The sequence below is a fragment of the Podarcis liolepis genome (assembly GCF_965112155.1).
Source record: "Podarcis liolepis genome assembly, chromosome: 6".
Classification (NCBI taxonomy): domain Eukaryota; kingdom Metazoa; phylum Chordata; class Lepidosauria; order Squamata; family Lacertidae; genus Podarcis; species Podarcis liolepis.
The window spans coordinates 6,164,404-6,176,880 of NC_139559.1; the positions used below are offsets into that span (position 1 = coordinate 6,164,404).

At 47.9% G+C, this 12,477-nt stretch overlaps 1 protein-coding gene across 1 annotated transcript in view; it reads left to right on the forward strand.

The window, feature by feature from the left end:
* The window catches only part of SLC2A4RG (SLC2A4 regulator), a 52,634-nt gene extending 42,605 nt beyond the window's left edge, over positions 1–10,029 (forward strand). Inside the window, exons 9-10 of the mRNA XM_083507697.1 lie at positions 2,580–8,122; positions 8,256–10,029. Of these exons, the coding sequence (XP_083363823.1) occupies positions 2,580–2,691 (112 nt within the window). The 3' untranslated portion in view covers positions 2,692–8,122; positions 8,256–10,029. The remainder of the gene's footprint in view (positions 1–2,579; positions 8,123–8,255) is intronic.
* The last annotated feature ends 2,448 nt before the right edge of the window (positions 10,030–12,477 follow it).

Here is a 12,477-nt window from a genome sequence, read left to right on the forward strand (position 1 = left end):
CTCGCATACTGTACATTGAAACTTGCAGGTGTGCCTCTGGAGTAGAATGAGCACCATTTGACACTTGAGGTGCTTCCAGAGGGAGAAAGTTGAGCTATACCCAACTGAACTGCTTTAAGCTGCCTGTGAAATAGCAACTTTCCTTCCAGGCTTGGAGGACCCACATAAGCTCCTGTAGGCAGTCCACTTTTTCCTATCCCCAAATGTGGTGGTGATGGTGGGGTCTTCATCGGGGCTATGGGGTGGGAGGAAAGGGTTAAATCCTTCTGGACACCCACCCACGCCAACCCCCCTCTCACTCCATCCTGCGCTTGTGACCATGCACCCCGTGATGCAGTTTGGGTGTGTGTGTGAAAAGAAACTTGCAATAAAAGCAGCACTGTTTGGAAAGTGAAGGGTTAAAGTGATGGAGGTCCGATTCCTAGAGAGAGGAAACAGGCCACTTGCCATCTTCAGCTGGCGAAAGTGCTCAGCTGTTCCATTGTGTGTTTTTTTAAACTAGAGAGAGTCGCTGGTGGGGGAAAGGTCTGATTTTCTGCGTTCTGGAGAAAACCAGAAGGCAAAACAGGAGAGGGGCATGCTTTGCTTGCAGATGTCCTGTAAAATAAAATTTAAAAAGTGAACAAAGCCAGTCTCTTCCACTGTAGATGTCCCTTGTAGAAGCAGCCTTGAATGCTTTTCGGTTTTGGATAGATAGATCTACAGTGGTGCCTCGCAAGACGAAAAGAATCCGTTCTGTGATTCTCTTCGTCTAGTGGTTGTTTTCGTCTTGCGAAGCAAGCCCATTGAAGGATTAGCGCTATTAGCGGCTTTTAGCTGCTTTTAGCGGCTTATCTGCTGATCGGATCAGCTGATAAGCGGTTTAGCGGCTTAGAAAAAGGGGGGGGGGGAACCCAGCAGGAACTTGCAAGACATTGTCATCTTGCGAAGCAAGCCTATAGGAGATTCGTTTTGCGAAGCACCTCCAAAACAGAAAACTCTTTCGTCTAGCGAGTTATCCGTCTTGCGAGGCATTCGTCTTGTATGTATAAGGATTACATCTCACCTTGGCCAAACAGAAGCACATTCTCTTCTCTGTTATGTCCCACCACCTGTCTCTCCCTGCTTGCCCTGGGATGGAGAGGGGTTGGGTATGCACAGGCCAGCCAATCTGTCCATCTAGCTCCAACAGCCTCAGCCCTGTATACCTGAAGGAGCATCTCCACCCCCATTGTTCTGTCCGGACTCTGAGGTCCAGCTCTGAGGGCCTTCTGGCGGTTCCCTCCCTGCGAGAAGCGAGGTTACAGGGAAACAGGCAGAGGGCCTTCTCGGTGGTGGCACTCGCCCTGTGGAACGCCCTTCCATCAGATGTCAAGGAAATAAGCAGCTATCTGACTTTTAGAAGACATCTGAAGGCAGACCTGTTTAGGGAAGTTTTTAATGTTTGAAGTTTTATTCTTTTTTCAATGTTCTGTTGAAAGCTGCCCAGAGTGGCTGGGGGAACCCAGTCAGATGGATGGGGTAGAAATAATAATAATAATAATAATAATAATATATATTGGAGTGTGGCCTTCCTGCATCACTTGCTAATTGATCCTTCCTCTAAGCTGAAGTTGCCTGGGGTCGACCCTGGGATCTCCTAGCTTAGAGAAGTGGGCGTTTTGCCAAGGCTCGACCTCTCCTTCTTCCTGTGCTCTGAACTGGCGGCCGTCCGACCTAACTTATGGTCTGTGTGTGTAGTTTGGGAGCTGCACAGTCAGGGAAAAAGCAATGCTGTCCTGGGTTGTAAAGACTGCAGAGAGAATAATTGGGTGCACTCTTCCCACCTTGGATCAAATCTATGCTTCTAGGTGCCATAAGAAAGCTGCAGAGATAGCGCAGGATAGTGCGCACCCCGGAAATGATCTCTTTCAGCTTCTGCCTTCTGGAAGAAGCTACAGGGTTATAAAAACTAGGACTAGCCACCTGAGAAACAGTTTCTATCCAAATGTGATTTTGGTTTTAAACGCAGTGTAAGGTAGTCTCTAAGTTGGTAAAGGTAAAGGGACCCCTGACAATTAGGTCCAGTTGTGGCTGACTCTGGGGTTGCAGCGCTCATCTTGCTTTATTGGCCGAGGGAGCCGGCGTACAGCTTCCGAGTCATGTGGCCAGCATGACTAAGCCGCTTCTGGCGAACCAGAGCAGCGCACGGAAACGCCGTTTACCTTCCCACTGGAGTGGTACCTATTTATCTACTTGCACTTTGACGTGCTTTCGAACTGCTAGGTTGGCAGGAGCAGGGACCGAGCAATGGAGCTCACCCCATCGCGGGGATTCGAACTGATGACCTTCTGATCGGCAAGTCCTAGGCTCTGTGGTTTAACTCACAGCGCTGGAGTATATTGTATTTAATTATGGGTGTATCAGATTTTTTAAGGGGCTAACCAGGCTGGGATAGCAGGCTTGTTGGGTTTGAATGTCTGATGTCAATTTTTTCAATTTTGTTGTTCTGTGTGGGACAATGACAATAAAGATTATCGTATTGTATCGAACTGTCCACACAGGGAGCTCCTCCTCTCTCCCTCTCCCTCAACGGCCTTTTCTGCTCTGCCTCTTTGCAGGAAGCCTCGCGGCGAGGCCAAGAAGTGCCGCAAGGTGTACGGAATGGAGAACCGCAACATGTGGTGCACGGCCTGTCGCTGGAAGAAGGCCTGCCAGCGGTTTGTCGACTGAGCCGAGTCCCCCTGCGGGTCAGCTCCGGGGAGGCCGCCCGCCCGCCCGCCTGGGCTCTTCCCCCTCCTCGTCGCGCGATTTGCACTTCTGTGCCTTCCAGCCTGACCTCCCTGGCCGTCCGCCCCCCTTCCTGGCAGCACCTCCCTCTCCCCGTCCCCCTGCCCCCACCCAAGGTGGGGACTCACATCTGTGCCTTGGCTGAGGAAAAAAGGAGAGCCTGCTGCGGACGGTGGCAGTGTAGCAAGGAAGGAGCCCCTGCCTTTCCCAAGCTGTGCACGGCCCAGGCAGGCCCTCTCGACCCCCACAATAGGAACACTCTGGTGCTTTTTCCCCCCTAACCTTTTTGTAAAAAAAATACCTGCCACCAATCTTTCTTGGCCAAATGGCAGCTTTTTCCACATCCGCACATGTGAAGATCGAGCCTTTTTTTCTGTTTGGGGGGGGGTGTTTCTGTTTGAAATAAGCTATTTCTTTCCCTTCTCCCCGTATCCTTGCCTCCTCCCCTTTGTAGCCTAAGGTCCGGGGTGGGGAGCCTGTAGCCTCCCAGAAGATGCTCAGCTGCAGCTCCCAGCATCCCTGGCTGGGGCTGATGGGAGTTGGAGTCCAGCAGTCCTTGGAGAGAGTCCCCCACCCCTGCTCTCTAGGGTCTGAGGCGGGGGGGGGGGGCAGCCAGCAGTTCCCCGTGAGAAGGCTGCCCAACCCAAAGAGCCAATTCGAGGCCGGCCGAGCCAATGGTAGCTCTTCCTGCCCTCAGCGGAAAGGAGAACAAGTTTTTATCCCATGGCTAACGGAGAACACAGACTTTTGCACCTGGGCTGTCCTCCTCTTTTCCTTGTGCATTTTCTGTTTCATTATTTTGCTTTGGTGAGTCAGGCATTCGACAGAAAGGAAAATGCCCCCGTCTCCAGCACCTTCAGCTGTTTTCACATATTGGTTGCAACACAACTTTCAGAAACAGAAAGGTGTTTTTGTCTGTTTTTGTATAGGTTTTGAAGGTAGGAAGTCTAATCTAGGACTCGGATGCAGTTGCCCAGGGGTGTGTGGGTGTGGGTGGGTGTGAATCTGTAGGGTGTCCTTGGAGCCTGAGAAATTTTATCTCCTCGTCTTCATTCACTACCTGCCTTCTCTCTTCCACCTCCACCCTCCAAGACACGGAGAAGAAGGCTGTATTATAAGAAACGTCCGGACTTTTGCAACCTGGCTTAAGAATGGTCCCATGGTGGATTTGAATACCTTGGTCTCTTGCAAGAAATAAGCTATGCACGGGAAAAGGCAGCCTGCTTCCCCCCCCCCCCCACAAGAGCCGGAATGAATTTGCATTACAAGTTACTCTGACCACACAAAGGAACACTTCAACTTCCTTACGTGCAATCCCAGACTCTCTCGAATTTTGTGTTTGCCGGCAGGAAATCAGGAAATGGATCTGCGGCAGGTTTTGACTTGGGTGCCGGTTGTGGGTGGCAAAGTTGAAATTTCAGTGACGAGACTCGCAACTCCCTCCCACCCGACAATTCTGGCCCGAATTTGAATTTTGGAATCAGGATTTTCTGAGTTTCGTATTTGGAGGAAACTTGCCAAATGTCGAACATTGAGGTTTCATTTTGGTCTGTTTTTCCATCTCCCTTCCACCTTCTGAACTGCTGCGGCTTATTTTTGGGGGGAGTAATTGCCATTTTGTAGCTGTTCTTGGGGTGGGGTCTGAACCAAGCAGTGATGAGCTTGCTTGTACTTAAATGCACCAGATGCCAGAATGATGTGCTTTAAATGGAATTAGTCCAATTCACCTTTGTCACTGGACACACAGCGCAAAGGCATTACTTTTCCAGAGAACTCTACGCAACCTCCCCAGCCCCCCCACCTCAAGCAGTTTCTTGGGTCTCCCTTTCATTTGGGTGGGGAGGGGTCGCTCCTGTGCAGTGGAAATCCGCATTGCAGCTGTTTCCTAAACCTTTTTTAAAATTTGGGATAGTGAACATTGATTTTTATTTTTTCTCAAGTATCGCACCTGTAAAACATGTTGATATCCTTACCCAAATTCCATCCACCTCCATAAATATTTAGCTAGGCTGTTAGAATTTTTTCCCTTTTTTTTGTTTTAGGAGCCAGGTCTTTATAACCAAACTAATCCCGTTAAGGTTTTAAATGTTTTGCCCTTCGTTTTTTTTAATTATTACTATTTTCGTGCCACACTTCAACCCGAGATATTTCTTGTAGCTAAAATAGCTACTTGTCTGAAAGACAGACCTTGTAAAGTTGGGTAGCTATTAATGGGAATCCATGGTCCTCAGATAAAATCTGCTTTTAGCCAAAATGTACCCAGAGGGAACCGCGCTGAAACGACAAGCGGCGGCAGGAGTGCGTCTCCATTCTTGCGCCGCTGCCTTATTTCAGCGGCATTTGCACATGTGTTGCACATTTCCAAGGTGCCTGCGCCTGTTATCCTCATGCTTTGAAAATGAGGACGATCAGCTTTGGGAACCAGACTGCCGGGAAATGCCTCATTCGATCGCCACTCTTTGCACTACACCAAACTGCACAAGGATTTGAGGGTTTTTGGGGGGTATGATGTTCTTTAAGAAATCAAATGGTAGCAAAGTTTGAATTTTTAAGGCCTGCAAATACACAAGGTGAAGGTTAGGTGGTTGGGGAGGTTATCCTGTTAACTTTCCAAAAGTCTGGCTTCTATTTTTGTAGAGGGAATGAACCTCACTCCCCAACCTGCAACTTTCTTTCTCTCTCCCTCTCACTTTAAGCAAAACTGCACTGGCTAGTGAGAGAGGTAGTTCTTCTCTCTCCCCCCCCCCCCCCATTTTTTAAAAAAGCTTTGCTGTGCAGTCTCTTGCCTGCAGTGGAACGGACAAAGTCCTCCCAAGTCGGCCACAATTGTTGTTAACTGTTGGAAGATAATCAGCCCTTTCCCCATCACCCCTATTCAAAGTGGCCTTTTCTAGACGAAGGCTGCAGTCCTTTGTGTGCTTATGTAGCAGGACGCCCTCTTGAGGGACTTGCTTCTGAGTAAGCAGTCAGATTGTGCTGCATGGCAAGCAACTGTGTGTGTGTGTTTGTGTGTACGTGTGTGTGTGTGTTCAGGAAGCTTTATTTTATATATAAATATATATAAAAGCAGCTTTGGAATCTGTTAAAAAGTTCAGATTATTTTATTGTGTGAAATCTCGGGTGCCCCCACCTTGGAGACATTAGAGCGGCAGCTCTCCATTGAATGTAGACTTACTTCTGAGTAAGCGTGGGCAGGATTGCGCTCCGAGGGTCTGAGACTTGCGTGTGAACCCAGCTGAAGTGGATGGGACTTGCCTCTGAGTAAACATGGTTAGAACATGAGACCAACCATAGATGTTCAAGAGAGGAACAGATGTTCCTGGACAATATCCATGCACAATGGAAGTTTTAAAGGCATGGCAGAGTAAAGGCGAAGTTAGAATCTTCCTCACTCGCTTGTTTTGTATATCCAGGGAATTTTCTAACGTGGAACAGCAGCAACTTCCACTGCCTGCAGTAGCAGGCCACTATAAGGGATGTCAAGGGATGAGCCCCCACCCTTCTCTGCTAAATAGCTGGAGGTCAAGTGGTACTTCGGTCCCAATGACACTTGCCCTAGAGCAGGCTTCTTCAAACTCGGCCCTCCAGATGTTTTTGGCCTACAACTCCCATGATCCCTAGCTAGCAGGACCGGTGGTCAGGGATGATGGGAGTTGTAGTCTCAAAACATCTGGAGGGCCAAGATTGAGGAAGCCTGCCCTAGAGCAAGCTTTTTCAATGTTGGGTCTCCAGAATGTTGGACTGGAACGCCCCATCATCCCTGCCCTTTGATCCTGCTAGGTAGGAATGATGGGAGTTGTAGTCCAGCAATGTAGCGTAGGGGAACCTAACGTTGAGAAAGGCTGCCTAGAACGTTGCCAAAGGCAAGGAAGTGACACAAAGGATCTGGTGTATACGCCATGCCCTCTAGGTCTCAGAAGCTGCAAAGTGGGCTGCGGAATTTGAATCTTTCCGGTAGAATCGGGGCTTTTGAGGATTCAGATCTGCCTTCCTCTGAGAGGGGCATCTTTCCTCTGGCCTGGCCTGCGTATTTCCTGACATTTAAAATGCAAACCAAAACTGGATTGAAGCCAGAATGTGCTTTAAATCTGTTGGCTGCCAAGGGGAGAAGTAGACGAGACTGCCCCTTGCAAGCATTTATTTGATCCTCAGTAGGTGAAGCTTTTCCCAGCCTGGAGGGAATACTTGCTACCTGAAGATCAAGCAGCCGCGTCAGGCACAGAAGTAAAGGGAAGATTTCTTTTTTTTTAAGTTGGCAACCTTACTCCATTTTCTTCCTCCCCGCCCCACTTATTTAAACCAGCAAGCCTCTGCTTTAACTTCAAACGGCAAAAGAAAATATTAAAAGAGTATTGACAGCCTAAGAGGCTAGTGTCTTATGGTACTGGGTTAAATCGGTGGTTTCCTTGCAGTTGTTCCTGCCGCAAGAAACCAACTGAGATGAGGGCTTATCTGCACTTCCTCTCCCCCGGTTTCTCCCCTCCCCCTGAAAACCGCTCTCTAGTGTTCAATTGAGCAAACTGCAATTGGGTTTTCTGCAGTTTCCTGTTGTTTGTGTTTTTCCCAGGAAAAGGAGCAGGACAGTGGTGGAAACGGCTCAGAACCGTGCTTCCTAGGCATTGGAGAAGCTCAAGTGTAGACAAGCCCTGACACAGTTGCATGAAATTTGCATAGGATAGTTAATATGTATAGGAGCACAGACATGTTGACTTTCAGATTGGGGGATAGATAGGAGTCCCGTGGTCAGATGCAAAAGGCTTGGGCCTCCTGGGCCACCCCGTCTTAACAACACCCCTGGAGGGAGGGCTTTTTGTCCTCAGAAATTTCAGCAGAAGCAAAACACAGCCGAGACGCTTTGAGCACCCAGTGGCTGTTTGCACTTCAGCTGGGATGTTCACAGTTTGAAATCTTACCTTAAATATTTATCGGTGGCATTTTAGCCCTGTGCTAAAATGCCATTGCTTCTAAATCACCGTAAGCCTTAAAAAAAGAGATAGAAAAACTCGTGCAAATAAAAAAAAGTGGGGTGGGAGAGATCAGTAGTTGCCCTTTTCTTAAGTAAAATTTGCAGTGCCCAGCGGTGATCTCCAGCTAACGTTGCATCTGTGCAAAGATTTAAACTTGTGCACTAGAGTGCCCTTCTCTACGCCCCTCCCGGCACACGATCCTAAATTTTCTCTGGGTGGTTGGTGGTGGTGGGAACCCAGAGCATATTTAGGAGAGAGCATTGGGTGGGGGGAATCTATTGCACTAGTTGAAATCTGTGTGCTGATGGAACAAGTTCCTTAGTTCTACTTTGTATACACCCCCTGGGCTGCAGGCAGTTGGAAAAGGCAGTCAGACACGCTGGGAGAATAATCTCTGGTTCTTGGCAGTGATGTGACCAACTATCATATTCCCAAGTCGGGCTTGTTGCCATGTATTAGATCACTTTCAAGAGAGTTTGCACAAATCTCAAGCCCCATTTTTTTTTTTTGCAGTAAGTGGCCAATATTTGTTGGATCTAGTGATGTGACCAACTATCATATTCCCAAGTCGGGCTTGTTGCCATGTATTAGATCACTTTCAAGAGAGTTTGCACAAATCTCAAGCCCCATTTTTTTTTTTGCAGTAAGTGGCCAATATTTGTTGGATCTTGACAATGCCAGATACAGTTGGTGAAGCTCCGTAAATACCTGTTTCCTCACTTGAATTCCCAGAATTAGGTTCTGCCCTGTGCATACCTTTTGGGACATTTTAATGTTTGAGCGGGATTATAGCCATTAACTAAATCCTCAAACATGCAATGTTTAAGGGCGGTCAGATAAAACAGAATAAAAGGGTCTTGGGGGAGTAGGTTGGGGGAAATACCAGGTTTTTGACTGGCATCCTATCTGTTAAAAACTCCCTGCAGGTAAAAAGCTAGCACAGCATAGAGCAGGGCTGCGTGAGATCCCTTCTCAATGTGCTGAATTTCCACTTCCAGGGAGTTGTTTTACGAAGGGGTGCTTTCAACTCCGGTTTCTACAAGCTGCGGCTGCTGCTTGTGTAGGCTAAGTCTAGCATCCATCCAGGACTTTTATGATTCTATAAATGCCATTTTAATGGCCTCCAAATGGAGGTCAACACAGAGCTTGCAGTGCCTGGGATGTTCCCCTACCCTCCTTTTTGTGAGGGACTTTGGCTTCTTTGAGGAAAGGTTGCCATTCCACAACCTGCCTGAACAGTTTCTTTGCCATTAGCAACTGCAAGCAGCAGAGAATGCATGTAAAAATTCCCCAGCATAAAGACGCTTTTAACTTGATTCATATTTATGGCCTTGTCTGTTCTCTACATTGCTTTAAATATCAATCTAGCAAAGCAAAACAACACATTAAAAAGTGGGACAGCTCACTGTTGGCAGGTGCAACAAAATTGGGTCAAATTGCCGGCTGGGCCTTGCATCAGTGGAATGTGGAACATGCCTGTTGGTTCTGGGAATCATCCCTGGCAGGGCTAGACTGTCTGTAAATGAGGATTGGACAGTGTGTCAACTTGATCATAATCTCAGATCAGAGGCAGCCGGCTTCAGAAGCCGTTTGTGGGTGTTAAGCGTTATTGCTCTATTCTGCTTTTCAGAGAATGGCCGGACGGTGAGGAACTGATTTTGCCACAATATCCCAAAACCTCCTTGGAGGTTGCAAGATTAAATTGGCACTTCCTTTTTGTAGCTGGGGCATCTGCAGTTATGGAGAGCGTGTAGTTTTGACATTGAATGTATCTTCGCCATGTTTTGATGACTGGTTTGTTTTTTTTTGGGCCACAGGCAGACAGATCCTTTTCTAGATCAATGATCTCCCACCTGTGACACACAAATCAGCTAGGAGAGCTATGGCGCTATGAGCAAAACACAAACACTTCTTTTTGTGTGTGTATAAAAATAGCAAGCTAAAACATTCCTAAGTGCTGCCACAGCAAGAAATGTATTTTGAAAAGCTTTTTAAAAAACAAGCCAAGAGAAGAGGAAGAAACGAAACTAGGATTTTTGTTTTGCTACGGTTGGAAGGATATTTACACAGCCCAGAATGCGACAAACAGTTCTCTTCTTTCCCTGCCCGCCCCCCCCCTTTAAGGAACCTTTTCTTTCAGGATGTTCGAAGTGTGGAGGTGGCGCTTTTTGTACTGACTGTGTGTTTGCGTGTCTGTCTGTATGTGTGTGCTGTGCTGTGCTCAGGTGACCTTTGGTATCAGAGGAAGCGTGCCAATCAAATTGAGACTTTTATCAGATATTCAGAGGGGAAAAAAGTTGTTGTTTTTCAAGAATATGCTTGTGTCTTGGTCTTTCTGGGTTTTGGTGTTATTTATTGCATTTATAGCCTGCCTTTTTCTCCAGAGAGCTCAAGGTGATGTCCGTGGTTTTCTGTCCTCCTTTGTTTAATCCCCAAAACAAATCTGCGAGGTACGTTAAGCTGAGAGGCAGCAATTGGCCCAAGAGCTCCATGGCCAAGTGGGGATTTGAACCCCAGGCCCTATTCTAGCAGTCCAACCACTAAACCACACTGGCCCTTTTGAAGTGGGAGACAACGGGTGGCTTTTATGGGAGGTGGGGCTCTTGGATGTAGATCACTTTCAAAAGTGTTTGCTCGGACCCAGCAACTTCTGCATCATCCTAGCAGCAGCATTGAGGAGAGATCAGTAGATATCTAATGGAAAAAGAATGGAGTCAGCCTCCAGGTTGAGTCTGTAAGGGGTGCTGCCCTCCTAAGAGTGCAGAGCTATTAGGTCTGCTTTGTTTAGTCCCATTAATAATAATTTATTATTTGTTCCCCAGCCACTCTGGGCGGCTTCCAACAAAGATTAAAAATATATTAAAATGTCACACATTAAAAACTTCCCTAAAGAGGGCTGCCTTCAGATGTCTTCTAAATGTCAGGTAGTTGTTTATCTCTTTGACATCTGATGGGAGGGTGTTCCACAGGGCGGGTGCCACGACCGAGAAGGCCCTCTGCCTGGTTCCCTGTAACTTGGCTTCTCACAGTCGGAACCGCCAGAAGGCCCTCGGAGCTGGACCTCAACGTCCGGGCAGAACGGTGGGGGTGGAGACGCTCCTTCAGGTATACTGGACCGAGGCCGTTCCCAGGTGGAAATAGGCTAGACATCCCAATTCAGTTAATTTCAACATGAAGTTGCTATTATTTATTAAACTTCTGTACCACCCTCCATCCAAAGACCACAGGGCGGTTCACAATATAATAATATAAAAAGGTAAAGGACCCCTGGACGGTTAAGTCCAATCACAGGTGACTATGGGGTTGCAGTGCTCATCTTGCTTTCAGGCTGAGGGAGCCGGCATTTGTCCACAGACAGCTTTCTGGGTCATGTGGCCAGCAGGACTAAGCCACTTCTCACACAACAGAACACTGATGGAGACCAGAGCTCATGGAAACGTCATTTACCTTCCTGCCACAGTGGTACCTGTTTATCTACTTGCGCTGGTGTGCATTTGAACTGCAGGGTTGGCAGGAGCTGGGACAGAGCAATGGGAGCTCACCCCGTTGTGGGAATTCAAACTGCCAACCTTCTGATCGGCAAACCTAAGAGGCTCAGTGGTTTAGACCACAGCGCCACCCACGTCCCTTCATAACAATATGTAGCATAGTAACAAACAATAACACATATGCCCCCATGCATAGTTTTAAAAGGCCATGGATCGTTTAACTAGGCAAAGGCCTGGGAGGAGGAGAATGATTTTGCCAGGAGCCTCAAGATATGTAACAAAGGTGCCTGGCGAACTTCCCTTGGGGAGAGCATTCCATAAATGGGCAGCCACCACAGAAAAGGCCCGTTTTTGTGTTGCCACCCTTTGGACCTCTTGTGAAGGGGACACACACACACACACACACACACACACACACACACAAGGCCCTCGCTGATCACAGGTTGGTTTGTATGCAGAGAGGTTGTCCTTGAGGTATTGCAGTCCTGAGCTGCTTTAAGGCTTTTCCTAGGTCAAAACCAGCCTTTGCCAACCTGTTGCCCCTCCAGCCATTTTGGATTACAGTACCCATTTGCCCCAGTCGGCACATCTGTGTGCCAAGTTAGCGAAGGCTGGTGTTGCCCATGCCTCACTCAACAAGGGCCAACTGGGAGAGATGAGCTGTGTATGGTACTGCCAGTACTCAGGCTTGCCTCAAATCTGCTTCACCCCTCCTGCGGTTTTGCAGAAGCAAAAAACAACAGCGCAAGCAGGGCCAACGTTTGCTTACCTTGCACAATCGGCACACGTTGCAGAAGGAAGTTCTGCTGAACTTCTGTCTCCCCCTAGCAGCAAAGGGTTAGATGTGCATCTGGAAGCAGATAGAAGGGCTTTGTGCATACAGTCGAGGAGCTGGCAATTGACAGTGGATTAGTGCACTTCTCACTGACGTAAACATGTACTAGAACTGTTTTAAGAGTATGGGAATGATGGGCTGCTCCTCTGGGTCAACAGTGCTCCCTGCACATAGAAAGCTAGCACATCAGGAACAAGTGTTCTAGCTTTCTCCCTGACACTTTTCTATATTTAGGTTTGGTTTGTGTAAGGGGGGGGGGGCATCTATTCCAGTAGTATAGGATACCTAGGCCCGTGAAGCTGAGGCTCCAATACTTTGGCCACCTCATGAGAAGACTCCCTGGAAAAGACCCTGATGTTGGGAAAGATGGAGGGCACAAGGAGAAGGGGACAACAGAGGACGAGATGGTGGGACAGTGTTCTCGAAGCTACCAGCATGA